Source organism: Macrotis lagotis, chromosome 1 (assembly GCF_037893015.1).
Source record: "Macrotis lagotis isolate mMagLag1 chromosome 1, bilby.v1.9.chrom.fasta, whole genome shotgun sequence".
NCBI lineage: Eukaryota > Metazoa > Chordata > Mammalia > Peramelemorphia > Peramelidae > Macrotis > Macrotis lagotis.
The window spans coordinates 581397325-581417878 of NC_133658.1; the positions used below are offsets into that span (position 1 = coordinate 581397325).

The 20554-nt window shown below is 33.0% G+C and overlaps 1 protein-coding gene across 2 annotated transcripts in view; it reads right to left on the reverse strand.

Annotated features, from left to right (window-relative positions):
* The window catches only part of OSBPL11 (oxysterol binding protein like 11), an 88673-nt gene that overhangs the window by 37495 nt on the left and 30624 nt on the right, over positions 1–20554 (reverse strand). Inside the window, exons 3-6 of one of the 2 annotated variants that reach the window (XM_074214714.1) lie at positions 13677–13852; positions 12541–12620; positions 11499–11681; positions 2213–2414 (exon numbers count right to left, since the gene is read on the reverse strand). In XM_074214714.1, coding sequence (XP_074070815.1) covers positions 2213–2414; positions 11499–11681; positions 12541–12620; positions 13677–13852 — 641 coding nt within the window. The remainder of the gene's footprint in view (positions 1–2212; positions 2415–11498; positions 11682–12540; positions 12621–13676; positions 13853–20554) is intronic. The other variant, XM_074214715.1, reaches the window with a different exon arrangement.

Here is a 20554-nt window from a genome sequence, read left to right on the forward strand (position 1 = left end):
CCCTGACTCCAGGGTCAGTGCTCTATCCACTGTGCCACCTAGCCACCCCTGACAAAATATTTTAAATTTAAGAACATTCTTATACATTTTTTAACCATTTTTTAAATTCTGAATATAAACACCAAAAAAGGGTGCATTTCCATAGAACACAGAAAGGACTATATATAAAACCATAAATCTCCTTTTCATACTTCTTGCTTTAAAAAAGTATATAATAAATTCCATATATTACTTTCACAAATATCCTTGTCTGGGCTTTCTTCTGAATTTTCTTCTGCTCTCCTCTGTGCAAAAAAAAAAAAAAAAAAAAAAAAAAAAAAGAATATTTTGCAGTCTTTGGGGGGAGAAGAGGAGAGAAGGGGAAATTAGTATTGCCAACCATCTTCCCCTCCCCCCATTTGGGACCAAAATAAATACCCATAGTAAAACAAAACCAATCCACAGAGGAGACATGTTCAAAAATGCATGTCTTTGTGACTATCATATCTATGGGTTAATGTTTGATTAAAGGTTTTCTGAACACATGGTTGGTCATTAAACTGATCACATTTCTGGTCTTTCAAAGTTATTTTTCTTTACTGTCCTAATTCTTTTTTTCCTTCACTCTGCATTATTTCATACTGTAAGAAATTCTCTGAAATCATCTTTCATTTCTTACAGCACAGTAATATCCCACTGTATTCATATACCACAATTTGTTCAGTAATTTCCAATTAGAATTTAGATCTATTAATCCTACTTTACATTCAGCAAGTTTGTTTTACTTACCAGGGCAGTTAGGTGGTTCAGTGGATAGAGCATTGGCCTTGGAGTTAGGAGGATAGGACTTTGAATGTGACCTCAGACACTTGACACTTACTAGTTATATGACTTTGGGTAAAGTCACTTAACCCTGATTGCCTCACATTTAGAGCCATTTTTCAATGGTCCTGGTTCATATCTGGCCACTGGACTCAGATGGCTCTGGAGGAGAAAGTGACTTAGCACAGAACTCTCTTACTCAAATTCAATTCATGTGCTTATCATGGCATCACTTGCCCTGACATCATGGTCTTCTTCAAGAATGAAGACAAAAACATGATCATCAGCATGATGTTTTGTTTGTCTGTGTTTCCTCTCCAATCTTTGCTTCTGCCTAACCTCTTCTTCACCTCCTATTTCTCCTTGTTCCTCTACTGAATTTAATGTATTTCTACACCAAACATATATGTTATCTATCTATATATGTAGATAGATAGATATAGATATGTATGTGTGACAGTAAGTTTAAGTACTTCTATGCTGCTCATTTCAGATAAGAAATATTTTCATTGGTGCAAGCTCAATTTTTCCATTTTTGTTTTTAGTCAAAGAAGAATTCTTGGATTCTAGTAAAGAATTTAAAAATATGTCAAGATATTATCACAGGAGAATCCAGAACCATAATTGGTGTGGGGAATTTCCTGTGGTAAGTCCTTTCAACAAAATTGGGGCAACTAATAATTTGCTACTTATAGGCTTTAAGGTCTAGAGCACTGTGAAATTCAACTGACTTTCTGTTGGTGACATCATCATTATCAGTAGGACTTGAACCCAGTTCCTCCTTCCTCCAAAGTTGGCTTTCGATTGTCCACTGGGCCATAGCAGTTATCCTGCTATATGTATTTACAACAAACATATACACCATATGGAAACTAGAAAAAAGGCAGGGAAATGCCTAAAGTACAGAACAAAAGGTGAGGTGACTAGTACTTTTTAATTTTATATATTTTAGGACGAATTTTCTCTCTGTGCTTGCTCTGTTTTCTTATTTCACAGAATCAAAGGATGTCAGAGTTGGAGGGAACCTCAGAAATTATCTAGTCCTGCCTGTCCTGCACCTGAATCCTCTCTGCCAGACGACCATCCAGTTGATGAAGACCTCCAGGGTGATAGATCCATCTTATATAAACTTTTTTTATTGGACTATAGAACTTAAAAAACTGGAAGAGATCAAAACTTAAAAGGTTAGAAGAGACCATGGAGACCACCTAATACAAAAAAGGGTTCATGATTGAGTAAAATTTCTGCACAAAAGTAAAAATGTAATTCATGAATAAAAATAAACCTGGGTACTAAATAATGGTTTTTATTAGCAAAACTTACAGAAAAAAGAACTGCAATTAGGTTGTTAGTCAAAGTATAATTCTAAATACCTTTAATGCAGCGATCTACCTTTAAATTCATACTTTACCTGAAGGTAAAGATCCTTTCTGATGTGATGCATGTTGTAACTGGAGAATGTGAAAACAGTCATTCAAACAATTCATAGTTGCCATGGAAGTTGCTTTAAGCATTAAGAGATCTTGATCCAGGGAGGTAAGATGACCAGAAGCAGGAAGGCATTCAATACGCCTAATTAAATCTCTTTGGTGTCCTTCTGCATGAGTCATCATCTATAGAACATAACAGAGCTACTGGTCAGCACTTCAGATTTTTTTTAAAAACAGCATATATAAAATAGTAATATTATTTTAAAGATCAAATCTTGCTTTTGACCATGTCCTAAAGTTTATATGACTACAAAGTCCTTTGTAAATCTTCAGATTTAAGTTGAGGTTAACCATATGAGCTACTTAGCATCCTTTAAAATTAAAGGTTTGAGGAGAATTCAAGTAAGATTACTAAATTCCTAAGTTCTTTTCTAAAGTGTTTTTTCACCAAAGCATGCTGTTTGATCTAACACTTAAAGACAACTGACAATCACTGAAAGACATAAATATATAAATATATAGCCATCAACTATAGAAGATACAGAAATCAGAAGATCTGTCTAGAGTGACTAGGGTCAGCCAGGACTAATCTGGTAGAAGGATGATACACAGGAAAGACAACAGGTGAAACAAAGCCTCTATTCAAAGATCATAGTATCTGGACTGGAGAGCCATAGTATGGTCACAGGACAAATTTAGTTCATAGGCCTCAAATGTTACAGGAACAAGTAAATTAGGCTGTCTAGAAAAAGACATTATTAATAACCTTTGATTGCTGTCCAAATTAGAAAGAGGAATTCTATATTTTCTTCATATATACTTCTGGATAAACAAAGTCCAGTTATATTATTCCCAGAAAGGACAGCAGGGAAATAGTTTCCTCAGAATCATTAAAATGAGGTACTGAAATGGTCTCTGAGGTTGGCAGTCTTTTCCCCATAATTCTGGGGAATAAAGATATTTCCTCATCCTTGGCACTGACTTATGAAAATCTGGGAAACATTTCTTATAATCTTACAATGAATGCTAAACATGAAAATGGAAACTAGACTGAATGCCTTGAATAATAGGAGTACAATCCTACATTAAATAAAGTTCAGATTCTATTGCTACTCCTCATCTGGCAGAAACAGGCCTGGACCAGGAGTTGCATGTTGTTGTTTGGTCATTCAGTAAAGTCCAACTATTCATGACCTAATAGATCATGTGCACAAGGCCCTTTTATCCTCCACTACCTCCCAAAGTTTGTCCAAGTTCATGTTCATTGTTTACATGATACTATCACTCCATCTCATCCTCTGCCATCCCCTTCCATCCCCTTCAATCTTTCTCAACATCAGGGTCTTTTCCATTGAGTCCTATCTTCTAATTATGTGGTCAGAGGATTTAAGCTTTAGCTTCAGTATTTGACATATATAGTTTGAAATAATATCTTTAAGTATTAACTGATATACAAAAATGTTATCTTTATATATAAAATTGGAAAAAAAATGAGAAAAAAAGTACTGACTGACTTCATTTCCTTGCTGTCCAAGAGACTCTTAGAAGTGTTCTCCAACACAAGTCAAAAGCCTCAATTCTGTGGCACTGAGCTTTTGTTATAATCCAACTTTCATAGCCATGTTACTAAAGGAAAAAACCATAGCTTTGACTATACAGATTTTTCTCAGTAAGGTGATGTCTCTGCTTTTTTAGTGTGCTATCCTGATTTGTCAGTTTTCCTTCCAAAGAGGAAGTCTTTTAATTTCATGGCAACCATCATCATCTGCAGTAATCTTTGAGCCCAAGAATATAAAATCTGACACTGCTTCTATTTACCAAGAAGTAATAGGAACATGTTGTCATGATCTTATTTTTTTCTTAATGTTAAAGTTCCTCTTTCACCCTCATGGAAAGGATTAATTCTTCCTCACTTTCTATCATCATAATGGTATTAATTTCTTATCTGAAACTGTCAATGTTTCTCCTAAGAACCCTAATTGCAGTTTATGATTCATCCAGCCTTGTAATATTCCTTTCCCAATCTTAGACAAAGACTTGTTTCACATTTGGTTCTAATATTGCTTCTTGATCCAAATATAGGTTCCTCAGGAGACAAGTCACATAATATCATTTTACAAGTCACAAAACTTCTATGGATGGGTTTTCTGGCAAGTGCTTTGATCAGAGTTGTTAAGTTTTTCAAACTTGTTTTTCTTAATAATTTTATTCCCTTTTCTCCAAGTTTCTTCATTTTAAATCAGTTCATATTACTTGAGAATTTTTCATAACTTCATAAGGTATAATAATATTCCATTGCATTTTTTACTGCCAAGATTTTGAGGGATCTTTTTGTATTTTGTCTTTTCAATTACATTTTTAGTTTTCAATATTCATTTTTTATGAGATTTTGAGTTCCACATTTTTCTTCCTCCTTTCCTTCCCCAAGATAGCAATAATCTGAAATAGGTTATACAAGTACAATAATGTTAAACATCACAATTTGTTTTAAAATTGGGTTATCTCCTTAGATTTAAGTTCTGTGCTTTTAATTTTTTTCCTTTTCAATTTCCTCTTCAGATTCAAGAAGTTGGTTTTACTTGCTAGTATTTTTTCACTAAACTTTGTGATGATCCCCCTGTATCCAATTCAAATAAAAATAAAGTTCATTTGATGACTATTACCTGCCTTCCTCCATCACCTCATTCTTCCTCCTTCCAATATGAATGTGTTTTTATTTTTCTTGTATTTGCATTTCAAAATAGCTACATCAGAAATGCTGGAAAGTTCTGCTCGAAAATCTCTTATCATATTAAAGGTTCATTTTTCCTTCCAAAGGATTACACCCAATTCTAAGAGGCAAGTTTTTGGTTGTAAGCTTCTATGGTTTGCCTTTTAGGATGTTGTCTTCCAAGGTCTCATCTTTTTTCTAGTAGAAACTGCCAGTTTTCCTTGATACCTGAACTTCTTTCTGGCTGCTTTTACTTTGGCTATGACATTACTGGGATTTTTCTTTTTGGAGTTCCTATCAGGAGATGATTGGAGAGTTGGCTACATTTAGTTCTAAATTCACTTAGACTTTTATCTTAAATCATGCTTTCAAGGAACCCAATAATCCTCAATTTATCTTTTCTTGTTCTGTTTTTCTACACTTAGATATTTTAAGATATTTCATTACCTTACATTTTCTTTTAGTTTTTCAATCTTTGGTTTTTTTCCTAATATTTCTTACTGTCTCGTGGAGTCATTCTCTGATTTGTTTAGTCTATTCTGGTGTTTAGGGAGTCAAATACTTTATCAGTTTCTCTTCTAAGTATCACTTATTGTAAGGCCAAAAACTAAAAGCAAAATAAGTAGTCATGGAATGAAGAATAGCTTAAGTAAATTGTCATATATATAAATGTAATGAAATATTGGTAAGCCCAAGTAAGTCAACATGAGAAGGCACTGTTAAGTGATACTGTTAAGTTGAATTGGAACAAATCAAAGAAAGATTTTTCTCAAGGTCAAAAAATTTTAGATTTGCCATTATTTGAAAGAAAGGTAATGTGGTATAGAAGACAGAATTCTGAGTTCAGTATTAGGAAGAACTTGGTTCAATTTACCCCAGTGACATTGAACCAGTTGTGCAATCCCTAAGCAAGTCACCCCTAACAATGTGCCTCTGAGTATAGGTAGAATGAATGTCCACTCCAGGGCGCACTACATACACACACACACACACACACACACACACACACACACACACACACACATATCCAAGTTTGCATGGTTATTTTTTCCCCTCCACTCATGTAACAGGTTTTGTTGGGGGTTTTTGGTTTATTTTTTGTAAATGACTAGTTAAATTACTTCAAATAATTCAGTAACTAACAAGTACTAAGCATTTTGTTTTTCACAGCTCATAAGCTGAGAGGTCAAACAACTCCCTTGTTTTACAGATGAAGAAATTGGGGTATTGAGAGGTGAAGTAACTTGCTGAAAGTTACATAATGAATAAGTTTTTGAGGCAGAGTTTAAACTTGGGTGTTCCTAACTGAAATGCCCTATTGTCCATTGTTCAGATATCCCCCCCTTCAACTATCTTTATTTTATAAAAGTGTATATAAAAAAAAAGCATTTCCATAACATAATAGAATAGGAAATAAAGGTGATTGTACATGAATCTGCAAATCTATTATGTAAAATCTGCTATAACTTTTAAATATATACAGTTGTCAAGCAACTTTTCTTCCTTTTTTCATTACCTCCCTTCTGCCCAACCCTAGAGATGGCCACCATTAGACATAAATAAATATGTATGTATACACATATTAAACCATCCCATACATACTTGTATTTATCAGTTTTTTTCTTTGATGGCAATAGCTTTTCTTCATATATGCTTTGTAGTTAATTTGGGTATTCATAGTAATAAAAATAAATTAGTCATTCTATATTTTTAAAACAATATTGTTGCTATGTATTCTCTTGGTTCTGCTCATTTCACTCTTCATTATTTCTTGTCTCTCGATGTTTTTCTAAAATTATTGAATCCAACATTTCTTACAGCACAATGGTATTCCAATATGATTATATTCCACAATATCTGAGACATTCCCCAATTGATAGGCATTGTTGAAATTTCCAGTTTTTGACACCACAAAGAAAGCTGCTATAAATATTTTAGAATATACAGAATCTTTTCCTTTTTCCCTAATCATCTTTGGAAACAGAACAAGTAATGGTATTGCTGGGTCAAAAGGTAAAGATAGTTTAATAACTTTTGGGGTCTAATTATAGATTGCTCTCCAAAATGGTTGAATCAGTTCACAGTTCTTAATTACTAATATTTTAGTAGAGTCTTTAGAATTTTCCAAGTATACTATTATATAATCTTCAAAGAGACAGTTTCATTACAACATTCCCTATTATTATTCTTTCCAGTTCTTTTTCTTTTATTGCTTCTTCTAGTTTCCAATAAAAGACTGAATACTATAGGTGACATATATCCTCTTCAATTTTCAGCTACAGTTTCAGGTCTATATAGAGCAAATGAAAGTTATTGTCATATATGAGTTATCTCATTGAAAGTATTCTTCATTTTTCTTTGATTTTTTTTTTACTCTTTAGAAAGATAACCCTTTACAATATTGATATTCTTTTACTCTTTTTTTTGCACCCAATGTTTTTCAACAAATGGATTACACCTCTTTTTTTCCTATAGAGTCAACTTGCCTTTAGAACTATTTGTCATAAAATTCCTTTTTGTATAACATTTTTCAAAGCTTTTAAAACATTTTGAGTTGTACACCTTAGATTTTCTTTTGAAATTGTTTCTACCAATCTAAAGCAATGTCACTGTATTCTGTTCCTTGATAAGTGGATCTCAAACTCAAAGATTCTTAATAAATTTATCTTTACCAACAGTGATTACTGACAAATTCAGTATCAATCATCACTATTAGCAAGTAATCTTCATTTACGATCTTATTTTTGTTCTTTGAAGTTTTATTAATGCCTATATGAATATTCTAGTAAATTCATACATCATTCTTTGTCTAGTACTTCCTCAAATGTGGGACATCCACCTTGTTTCTATTTTATTGCTATTACATAAAGTATTTCTACAAATTATGTGGAACAGATTCAGTATACTGATTTTTTTCCTCTTTACTTTTCCTGTAATAAAGATATTTTGCCATTACTGTGGAAGTGCCCTATAAATAGTAAAGGATAGAAAAAAAATTTATGATTAAAGGTTGAGGAAAACCATATGGCTTTTAATTTTTTTTTACTATTGACACATCTAAAGAGAGCAAATAGTAAATACTCAAGAAATTAATGATTATGGAATAGTTTTTAGAAGCAAAATGTACCTAGGTACAATTTTGTATATTTCTTATTAATATTTAAACATAATCAGTTGGAGGTAAATATAACTCCAATCATCCAGATTCATTAGAATGTTCACTTCTAACCTACTCTCAATTCTCTTACAGTTGCTCTATAAGGATAAGGTCTGGTTCAATTTACACAAGACTTAGCACATGGCAGTCATTGAAAAAATGCTTGTTGATTGACTTCAGGGTTGGTAGACATATTTGAAACCTCAGGACAGCAGAGCATCAAAACTTCTTGCATCTTTTTTTTCCCTACTCCTGAAAAATAATTTGGAATCACATTAAAAAAATGTCACTCAACTATAAACACTGTGACTCAATGATGCCACATTACTGCTATGGAGGTAAAAAACAAAGGGAAAGGGAAAAAACTGAAAGGAAATTTATTGAGGAATGACTGAACAAACTTTAACTTTGACATAAGAATATAATGAAATAATTTTATGTCAAAATTATTTCAATATTTCTTTTTGCTTCCCCAGCTAGTAGAATGATGCCTGTCATACAACAGGTATTTTAATAAATGCTTTTTCACTGATTGATGAGAAAGAATAAATATGAATGATTTAGACAATTTTAAAAGACTTTTATGAACTGATGCAGAACAAAGTAAGTAGAACCAAAATAAAAATTTACATAAAGACTAAAATCAATGTAAAGGAAAGCTACAATGAAAGCTTCAGAACTCCGACGAATGCACAACTGATTTTGATCTCAGAGGAAGTATAATGAATCCTGCCTCTATCCTCTAGGCTGAGAGGTACTGAATATAGGTAGGTAAAAACTGAGACATGAGATATCAGACTTTGTCAATATATCATTTGCTTTGCTAACTATACTCCTTTAATACTTCTTTATGTTCTAAGTGCTTCTGGTGAAGAAGGGCAATGGAAAGGTGAAACAGTGTGCAATTTGATAAAGAAGAAAAAAGGAAAACCAGAAATTGAAAGGACATATGGTAGATTTTAAATAACATATATATATATATATATATATATAAAACTATTTAGGAAGTAATGTTTTAATTTCAATAACTACTTTCTGAATTAATAATATTCAGGCTGTCATGTGGTATAATGAAAAGAACATTGAATTTTGAAGCAGGACACCTGAGTTCAAATTCTGGCTCTTCCATTTACAACCTATTTGATCTTCAGTAAGTCATTTATTCTTTCTTAGCCTCAGTTTACTCATCTGTAAAATGAGGAAACTTTTCAACTTAAAATGATTCTTTTATCAATTCTTTTAAATTAAGATTTTTCTAGTCAATTTATTGTTAGAGAATTCTCTATTAAGAAAGTTATTTCTATCAATATTTTTATTTCTATTAAGTTCAGTTAAAACTTTGCACTCTATTTACTGTTAAATGTTATTATTACTATCAAGAAGGAAGACTATCCATGTGGGATAGTCACTTTTTTTGACAGGAAGTTCTAAAATAACTGAAAAATCACATATAGTAAAAATTATTCTCTGTGTAGGAGTTTTCCAAGATGATTAAGTCTTTTTCTTAAGATAATATAAAGTACTTTGCAATTATTATCTTAAAATTCTTATTATTCTTATTGGGTAGCTTAGATGGCTCAAAGAATAGAATACTAGGCTTGAAATCAGGAAGAATTATCTTCATAATTCAAATCAAATCCATTCACAATTACTAGTTGTGTGTCCCTGGGAGTATCATTTAACCCTGCTTGCCTCAGTTCCTCATCTGTAAAATGAACTGGAGAAGGAAATGGCAAACCACTGCCAAGAAAATTCCAAAATGGGGTCAAGAAGAGTTAGATATGACTGAAACAACTCAACACTAACACTATTCTTACTATCACATTTGAACAACGCAAATAAGAGAAATAAGGCTATATTTTCTATCTTCTGGCTTTAGGATAAGGACTGTCTCTTAGGGCTGGGTTGAAGAATTCAGGCATGTAACCTCCTCCTTCCCAAATGAAGGGAAAAATAACAAAAGGAGAAAAAGGAAATAAATCTATACAAAATAATTCTTTTTTTTAGGTTTTTTTTTTTTGCAAGGCAAATGGGATTAAGTGGCTTGCCCAAGGCCACACAGCTTAGGTAATTATTAAGTGTCTGAGACCAGATTTGAACCCAGGTACTCCCGACTCCAAGGCCGGTGCTTTATCCACTACGCCACCTAGCCGCCCCTATACAAAATAATTCTTACATAGGCACGCACGTGTGCATACACACACACACAAACACAGAAAGCAATATCATGATTGTTTGTTTGCACAGAAGACTTATCTGTACCCCATGTTCTAAGTTCTCACTTTTCCCCTAAATAGAAACTGCACAACTATTTAATGGAAAGTCTTTCGGCCTATATCACTTTACCAATCATTGCACAGAATGCTCTGAGCTATATCATCTGGTGTAGATGATCAAAAAAAATTTATGGTCTAGGAAGTACTAAATTCCATCTCATAACAAAGGCAACTTATGTTAACAGATTTATAACATCTGTATCTGCTCAGAATATATAAGGTATTTCTGCCCATAATCTTCATGCACAGAGAAGTCAATATCTCTCATAGAGGGTACTGAGCCCCTAAGAGCAAGAATGGTGGCAGCATCAGCTAATGCTCATTAATGCTCTGAGGATAAGGCAGACTAAAAAAACAGGTGGCTCTTATTCATGAGCAAATGGAATATTTTTCTCTGAAATTTACATGCTCCAAAGTTCCTTTTGGTGCCAATGACTTCCTATGACTTGGAACTAAATCTGACAAACCAACAAATGTTCCTCTTATGCTCCTTTTTTTCTTTCTTTCTTTCTTTTTTTTAGGCTTTTGCAAGGCAAATATGGTTAAGTGGCTTGCTCAAGGCCACACAGCTAGGTAATTATTAAGTGTCTGAGGCATGGATTTGAACCCAGGTGCTCCTGACTCCAGGGCCAGTGCTTTATCCACTGCGCCACCTAGCTGCCCCCTCCTTTTTTTCTTGTTCCCCATGAAAGACCACAGCTTGGAAAACATATATGTAATAGCTTATCTTTTCTTGGTACTTGTCACTGAGCAGGCTTGCAAGGTAGGTAATTGCGAAGTGAGGAAAGTCAAAACACAGACACAGATGAAAAACTCTTCACAATTCTTGGCCCAATATTCTCAAAAATGCTAATTGAGATACAATGATTTAGAGCAAGTGTGACGAAACCATGGCCCTCAAAGTCCATTTTTGCAGAATTATTACATTTTATTATTATACTCCTTGGTAATTAAAAATTCTATTATGTGACCCTTGATAAGTTTTCATTAGCTAATGGGTTGGACAATTATGATATAAAGAATCCTAGAAATTTCTTTAAATAAACTGTTAAAAAGGTTTTTCTATTACAATTGCCAGGTCAAATATTCTTTGATGTTCTTTAACTTAACTAATTCATACTGACCTCTCTGACTTCCACAAGGTGGTCAGGTTGCAACTGAGCTCTTTTGCCCATGGACTGCAGTTTGGAATGTCCAACATTAAAAAGAGAAATGGCATTCTGACTTGGTCTCCTTTGTGAACCAGGAGAGTTACCACTACCTTGAGAAGCAAGTGAGAAACTTCGAGACTTCAGAGGAGGATTATTCTGTTAGATAAGCACAGTAAAATGTTTTTTTAAAATAAAAAGTCCTTAAAATCTCACTCCACATGTATGTATGTGTATATATATATATATATATATATATACACACATATATATATATATAAAATTACTCGTATATAATACTTCAGAATTATGAAAAAATATGACTTTGTGGACAGCAAAACCTAAGGAATCCAAAATAGAGGCCCCATACTGATCCAGAATAAAAGCCACATTCTTCATCCCTGCCCCAAATATGACTCAAATAAAATCCAAACCTGGACTATAATTAATGCTACTTTCTACTACTGCAACTGAACAAAGGCGGGAAATGGAGGTTTTAAAATTCAGGATCATAGATACACAATTCAATTTTTTAAATCATTAAGTCTTTTAATTTTAGCTCTACAATTACTGGTGTTAACAGCAAGAAATGTCAAATTTAAAGAATTAACATTTTTTTCAAACACCACAAATGAAGAAAATAATATATTCAGACCTATAAAATCTAAATGAATATTTTTCAAATGTAAATGAATATTTATTCATGGAATATTCAAAATTTCTGATCACTGATTACACTGACATCTTAAGATTTTTTTCTGAAGACTAGACTGGAGGACTATACATTACAAAATTGTTTTGACATTGTTATGAAAAGGATAAAAGGTACACATATTAGACTTAAGTTATGCCTTAGGTATGTTTATTTTTCAATATATTTTCTTTTTAATTTTTCTAAGATTATTACCTTTCAATTGAATGTAGATAATAATGATTCACATTTCAATTATGCTAAGACCCTTAAAAACATATTCTTTCACTACTGTCATCAATTAACACTGCAATCCAATTCACATACCTTTCCAATAGCTTCTGTGTGATGTTGTGTACATATCTGAAGTCTGCTAACCCAATGCTGTCGTTCTTTAGCATCTGTGGCTAACAAAGACAATCTTGAAGTTATTTCCTTTAAAATCTCTCTCTGAAATTTAATTAACACTTTACTGTAACATTAAAGGAGAGTTTAAATAACTGAAAATCAAAACTTTTTCCTCCAATCCCAAAAAGCATCCCTGATAAGAAAGAAAATTAAAGTAGAAGTCCACTCAACCTAGCTAGACATTGCTGTATATGTGGAAGTTAATTCTTTCTCAACACATTACACAGAATAGATAAGCCATATGTTGGAGTAACAGTGCAATTTTTCTTAGGAAAAATCTTCTCTTTGAAAAATATTTTAAAAATCAAATATAAATTTTGCATTAAACAAAGCAGCTCAAAGTATTTGGTGATACTGTGCCTTCACATACCAGACAATATATTCAATCAGAACAACTTAGTTGCTACAATAAATACATGCAAATCTACAAACTACTCCCAAATGAAGTTATTAAAAACAAAATTTATTTCTTATTTTTAAAATAAGAATTCTAAATATTCTATATTAGTCACAGGATAAGACAGTGAAGGCCAATAGTTCAGATCAAGGGGAGGAATGGTGTATTTCCTTTGGACAAACATAAAAAACTGAAAAGGAATTCTATTTTAATTCTTTTTTTTTTTTTTTTAGATTTTTGCAAGGCTAATGGGGGTTAAGTGGCTTGGGCAAGGCCACACAGCTAGGTAATTATTAAGTGTCTGAGGCCGGATACGAACTCAGGTACTCCTGACTTCAGGGCCATTGCTCTATCTACTGTGCCACCTAGCTGCCCTAATTCTTTTCTTAATAAGCAGGATATTACTTAATAATAATTATCATTACACAAGTTTTTGCGGGAAAAGTCACCTACATATTACATACTTGACTGAATGGTCATTTGGAGGAAGTTCATTCTAAGAAAGATTTTATAAACTCATAGCAGCCATTAATTTCTGTTCTTCAAAACTGGGACACCAATTAAAAAAAAGTACACAAACCAATATTGCAAAGTAGGAGTGGCCTCAAGTGAAAAAGAGAAAATGCATTAATTCTCACTTTAAATACTCATATCCTACCTCTGAGTTTATATTGCTCCCCACTGGCAGCATTTACAGTGAAGGTATGAGAGTCCTCATCACTGGGTGATATTACAGCTCCTGCTAGATGCAAAGTACCTCTGGGCTTCTGATTTCTAGATTGTTCATTCACAAAGTACTCCAACAGTCCAGCTTCATTATTTAAAACGAAAAACCTATGAAGATGAGGAATCTGGATTTAAACATTCAAAACTCCATTATAAAACCTCTTATTTATGTAGTTATAGAAAAGTACAATTAACTAACATTAAGAAGTATGTAAGGTTTTGTTTCTCAAACCTTACCAAAAAAAAATTATTGTTGAAAACTAAATAAACTTTTTAATGACATTTTAAAAAAAACATTTGGGGAAAGATTGCTTCAAATTTCCAATGGAGAAAGATCATGAATCAACAGAGGTTGTAGATTTCTGCTATAGAAAAAGATCTGAAGAGAGAGTTGAATAAAGTAAGCAGTTAGCTACACTATATAACACAAAGGTAGGACAAAATAAGGATAACTTTTTAAATTGTTTTTTGAATTTTACAATCCCCCCCTTCCCGCTTCCCCCCCCACCCCCCCACAGAAGGCAGTCTGATAGTCTTAACATTGTCTCCATGCTATACAATGATCAAAATTGAATGTGTTGAGAGAGAAATCACATCCTTAAGGAAAAAAATAAAATATAAGAGATAGCAAAATTACATAATAAGATACTTTTTTAAAAAAAATTAAAGGTAATAGTCTTTGGTCTTTGTTTAAACCCCATAATTCTTTCTTTGGTTACAGATGGTATTCTACATCACAGATACCCAAAAATTATTTCTGATTGTTGCACTGATGGAATGAGCAAGTCTATTGAGGTTGCTATTAGGGTGTACAGTGTTCTTCTGGTTCTGCTCATATCACTCAGCATCAGTTCATGCAACTTAAGGATAACCTTTTAATATTCTTTAAAAATTAATCTGGTTAGGTGGCTAAAAGATAGGAATGATGGATGTCCAAAAAAAGAAACAACTTTAAAAAATTAGATTAGAATTAATTAGAAAATTAATTAGAATTTGTTATTTTTATTATATGAGCTTGACTTGTTTCTATCTGACTTTGTGCAAATAGTTTTTTGTAATAATGTTCATATAGTTTCTGGGTTTGTCCTGGTAGGTAGATTCCCAAGTATTTTATGTTTTCTACAGTTATTTAAAATGAAATTTCTCTTTCTCTTGCCCTTGGACTTAATTTTTCAAATTAAATTACTTATTCAGTGCCATACCAATCCAAACTATCAAAAAATTATTTTACTGAGCTAGGAAAAATAATAACAAAATTCATCTGGAGCAACAAAAGGTCAAGAATGACAAGGGAATTGAAGAAAAAATGAAAAGGAAGGTAGTCTAGCTGTACTAGAACTGAAACTATATAATAAAGTGGCTGTCATCAAAACTGTCTGGTACTGGTTAAGAAATAGAGTAATGGACTAGTGGTTAGATTAGGTACAAAAGAAACAGTGGTAAATGCCTATAATAATCTACTATTTAACAAACCCAAAGACACTAGCTTCTGGGATAAGAACTCACTATTCAACAAAAACTGCTGGGAAAATTGCAAAACAGTAAGGCAAAAACTAGCATAAACCCACATCTTACATCCTATACCAAAATAAGGATTTAGACATAAAGGGTGATACCATAGACCACTTAAGAGAACAAGAAATAAAATATTTTACCATGTATAAGATTCACCTTAATTTTGGGGGTCTGAAATTTGAAAAAAAAATATATTAATAAAGTTATTGAACTCAAGTTTTATTCATTATGAAATTCAAGGACCTTCTGCTGATAGCTTTCAGGCATCTTTTGGACAAGGCTGGTGTGTGTATATGTTCTTAGTCCATTCCATTTCATGAACCTGAAGCACCAATTGTCTTCTTTTTCATCAGCCAATTGTTTTGACTTCCTAATGAACTATCTCTGTGGACACAGGAATTCCACTTGCCCTTTGCTCTTCAATCCATCTCTTCAATTCCCTCTCTAAACTAGGCCATTTGGCTGACTCATCTCTCATGACCTTCTTCTGCTGTAGCATTTTCAATTAAGGTTTCTTCTTCCTGTAGCCAGTCTTGGATTGTTTTCTCAGTTAGGGGAGGACTTAAACTGATGTTCAGCAGCATGCTTTTCATTCACTTTTGCAAACTAGATCACTTTGAACTCTATGAAAATCTTTTCTGAGACAATGCTGGGCAGAATGTGTCAAAACAAAACCTAATATGCCAGTAACAAATATGAAATGATGGACACAAAGACCAAAGTGTGAAAAAGTGGGAAATGCAAGTTAAAAATTCTACAGCCACTGTATAAGATGCTCCCAGGTTTTAGACTCCAAATTTTTTTAAAGGGCACATCTTCTACATAGGGAAATATGGTACTCTGTCAGTTCAATGAAGAAGGGAGAAATTTATGAACAAATGAAACACAGAACATTATAAACTATAAAATGGATGATTTAGATTATATTAAATTAAAAAGTTTTTGCACTAATAAAACCAATGCAGCCAAGATTAGAAGGCAGAAAGTTGGGAAACAATTTTCACAGCTAGTGTTGCTGATAAAATTTCAAATTTATATGATTACAAGCCATTTCCCAGTTGATAAATGGTCAAATGATATGAACGAGGAGTTTTCAGAAGAAATTAAAACTATTTTTAGTCATATGAAAAAATGCTCCAAATTATTATTGATTAGAAGATGAAGATGTCTGTCCTTTGGTTTTGAAGAAGACCATGGCAACATATGATACTATGACAAGCACATTAATTGGATTTGAGTGAGGGGGTGTTGTGCTAAGTCACCAGTTTCACTTTTGCCTCCAGAGCCAACTGGGTCCAAGTGGCCTGATATGTATATGACTGCAGATGTCACTGGATGGTGAGGCAGTGTTAAGTGCATTGCTCAAGGTCACACAGTAGTAAGTGTCTGAGGCCAGATTCAAACTCCAGCCCACCAGTGCTCTATCCACTGTACCAGTTAGTTGTCTATTGATTAGAGAAATGCAAATCAAAACAACTATGAGGTACCATCTAATACCTATCAGACTGGCAGATGACAAGAAAGGAAAATGATCAATGTGGGTATATGAGTGCTATGGAGTATTACGCTCTATAAGAAATGAACAGATTTTAGCAAAGTAAGCAAAGATTTGCATGAACTGATACTGAGTGAAGTGAGCAGAAACAAGAGAACATTGAACATATTAACAAACATTGTGAGATGATCAATTATGATGGATGTGGCTCCTCTCAGCAGTTCAGAGGTTAACACCAAAAGATTTGATATGGACAAAGCCATTCATAAACAGAAAAAAAATTATGAAATCTGAATGTTGAGCGAAGCATACTATGTTCATGTTTTAAAAAGTTCTTTTATGTTTTTCCTTTCTTAAAGGTTTCTCCTTCCCTTTAGTTCTAACTGCTCTTTCACAATGACTAATATATAAAAATATATTAAAAAAGAAAGTTCATGTACAACTTTTACCAGACTGTTCACCACCATGGATAGGGGGAGGAAAGGGATGGTAGTAGAAAAATTGGAACTCATAAATTTGCAAATGAATGGATGTTAAAAAACCACTTTGCATTTAATTGGAAAATTAAAATAAAATTTCAGTTGAAAAATATGAAAGTTTGTTCCAAATCATTAATAGATAAATGCAAATCAAAGTTTCTCAAATTGTGCTCAAACTCTGCAAATGAAAAAAAAAGGCAAAAGAATAGGAAGACTATAAGAGGAAAACACTAAGTCACAATTGCCCAGGGTCATGTAGCTGATAAATGTTTGAGATCAAATTTGAACTCAAGTTTTCCTAATTCTAGGCCCAGCATTCTAATTGATTGGAATCTCAAAAGAAGGGAAAAGACAGTCCCTGCACCCATGGAGCTTATAATCAAACAGGGGAGACATATGCAGATAACTATATACAAAGCAAGCCATGTACACTATAAGAAAATAATTAACTCACTCCCTTCCCCAGAGAACTATTCTGTGTAACAAAGTCTCAGTTCTCATAAATATCAGGATACTTTTGTAATTGTAAAGAACTGGAGACAGAAAGTGCCCATAATAAATGCTTACAGATTTACTGATTGGCCAACTGGGAAAAGAACCAGGAAAACTATACACACATATGTGAATGCACACATATGTGAGAGATATAACATAAAAACGTATTAAAACTGAATGCTACATAATTGTAATCAAGTTCCAGAAAAGAGGTGAAAACAAATTCACTTTCCTTCAGATATAGGATATGGATATGTATTACTATGGATGTGGAAAATTGCCTATATTGTCAGCTATGATCAATGTGTTAATTGGTATTGTCAAGTTAACTTTTTCTCCCAATTTCTTTCTTTTTTAAAGTTTTTGCAGGGCAATAGGGTTAAATGACTTGCCCAAGGCCACACAGCTAGGTAATTATTAAGTGTCTTGAGACCACATTTGAACTCAGGTCCTCCTGACTCCAGGGCTGGTGCTCTATCCACTGAACCACCTAGCTGCTCCTCCAATTTCTTTTAAAATCTTTGTTACACAGAATGGCTCTCTGGGGAGGGGAGTGAGATATATTTGGAAATGAGTAACAAAAAGCATCAATAAAAGTACTAATAAGCATAATTCAATATAATTTTGAAAACTAAAAAATATCCATGGCGATACAGCTATTTATTTTTTTAAGAGGTTGTAAAAGTTACAGTAAAATGCATAACAAAGTCTTTAAAGATCAGCAATTTTAAAAGGCATAATTTTCAATCCTTGCTTAAAACACATAAAACACTTTATCCAATACTAGAGAAAGAAACAGTTAAAAAGAAACAAAAAAAAAAAGATTTGGTAATTCTGGTACAAGAGAAAAGGGAATTGTTGAACAAGAATCATTTTTAGGCCAAAAAAACACATTTTAGAGATCATTGAATCCAACCTTTTCATCTTATGGATGAAAGAAATGAGGCCTAAAGAGAAAAATTAATTTGCCCCAAATCACTCAGTAAGAAGCTGTTGGGATTTGAACCCATGGTCTTTCAAAGAATGATTTCTTTCCTGAATTCATCATAAAGGAGATAAACAGCTGACCACAAAGATTCTGTGGCAGAAATTCTAGTTATAAAGAAAAATGATTTTCCTAAAATGTAGGTCTAATCATATCATTTCCTAATTCAATAAACTCCAGTGGCTCTAGTCCTTCATAACCTAAAGCACTCTGTTCTTTCCATTCTTCTTATACCTTTCTCCCAACACATACTCTTGAATCCAATGAGATCTTCATTGCTCAGTTCCAGACGTTTTTTTGCCCAAACCAGAAATGTTTTCTCTTCTGCTCCTAACTACTGACCTCCTGACTTTTTAAAGTTGCAACTAAAATTCCAACTTCTACAGAAAGTTTCTCAACTTCTCTTTACTCCAGTGTCTCTCCCCTGTTAATTATTTTCTACTTGTAGTGTACATGACTTGCTTTGTATATATTTATTTATATGTCTCCCCATTTGATTATAAGTTCCATAAATGCAGGGACTATCTTTTCCCTTTTTTTGGATACCCATCAATTAGTACCATGTCTAGCACATAAAGACACCTAATAATTATTGATAATTGATTATTGACAAAGAGACTGCATTAGTATTAAAAAAACAAAAGACAAAAAAAACAAGATAAGAAAGTGATCTGGTTAGAGAGTCATATAAGATAGGATCTCTGACAGAATCAAAATTACAGATCCAAAATAAAAGATCTCCTATGTACTGATTTATCAGTTAAAAGACTATGAGGGTGGTAGCTAGGTGGCACAGTGGATAGAGCACCGGCCCTGGAGTCAGAAGGACCTGAGTTCAAGTCTAACCTAAGACTCCTAATACTTACTTAGATGGGTGACCTTGGGCAAGTAACTTAACTCCATTGCCTTGCAAAAAAAAAAAGACCATGAGTTAAGAAGTTATATAACAGGCCAAGACTAAAGAAGACAAAAATCCTGTTCTCTTTAGAATACATTATGTAGGGGGTGGCTAGGTGGTGCAATGGATAAAGCACCGGCCCTGGAGTCAGGAGTATCTGGGTTCAAATCCAGTGTCAGACATTTAATAATTACCTAGCTGTGTGGCCTTGGGCAAGCCACTTAACCCCATTGCCTTGAAAAAAAAACCCCAAAAAACCTAGAATACATTATGCCAAGGTTATGTATTAAGTTGAAATTCCATAGCTGGAGATATGAAAGATAATGTTACAAAGAAATAAATGGCAAAGGAGATTTTTGTTCACTGTCCAAAATCTGACCAAATAAAATAAAATCAGGCATACACACTCAAAAATGTACAGTGATATTGTATGTACAAGCAAATTAAGAGAAGAGGAAAAAGCAAATATTTATAGAAGTATTATATGGTATAAAGGAAAGAAAGGGACAAGTGGAGTCAACAGAATAGGGTTTGAAATCCCACCTCTGAAATGTACTAACCTCTCAATATCTATTTCCTAATCTAGAAAAAAAGGGAAAACTTACTTTGTTATAAAGTTTAAATTAAATTTATTCTTTAATATAACGTTTTTCAAGTAAACTTCAAACAACCAATCATCCCCAACCCCTGCAACAAAATTCATTCCCTAAAAACAGTTTACTGATTACTAAAAGAATTAATAAAAAGGATATATCCTTGACCTTTGTTAGTATGGCACTAACATAGACCATTATATATATATTGTAGCTAATTGGGCACACAGTTCTTTCACTTCTGCTTTATTCAAGAAGCATCAACTCATAAAAATTTCTGTTTCCTCCAATTATTCATATTCCTCATTCCTTTTAGTACAATAATATGAAGTTATTATACTACAATTTTT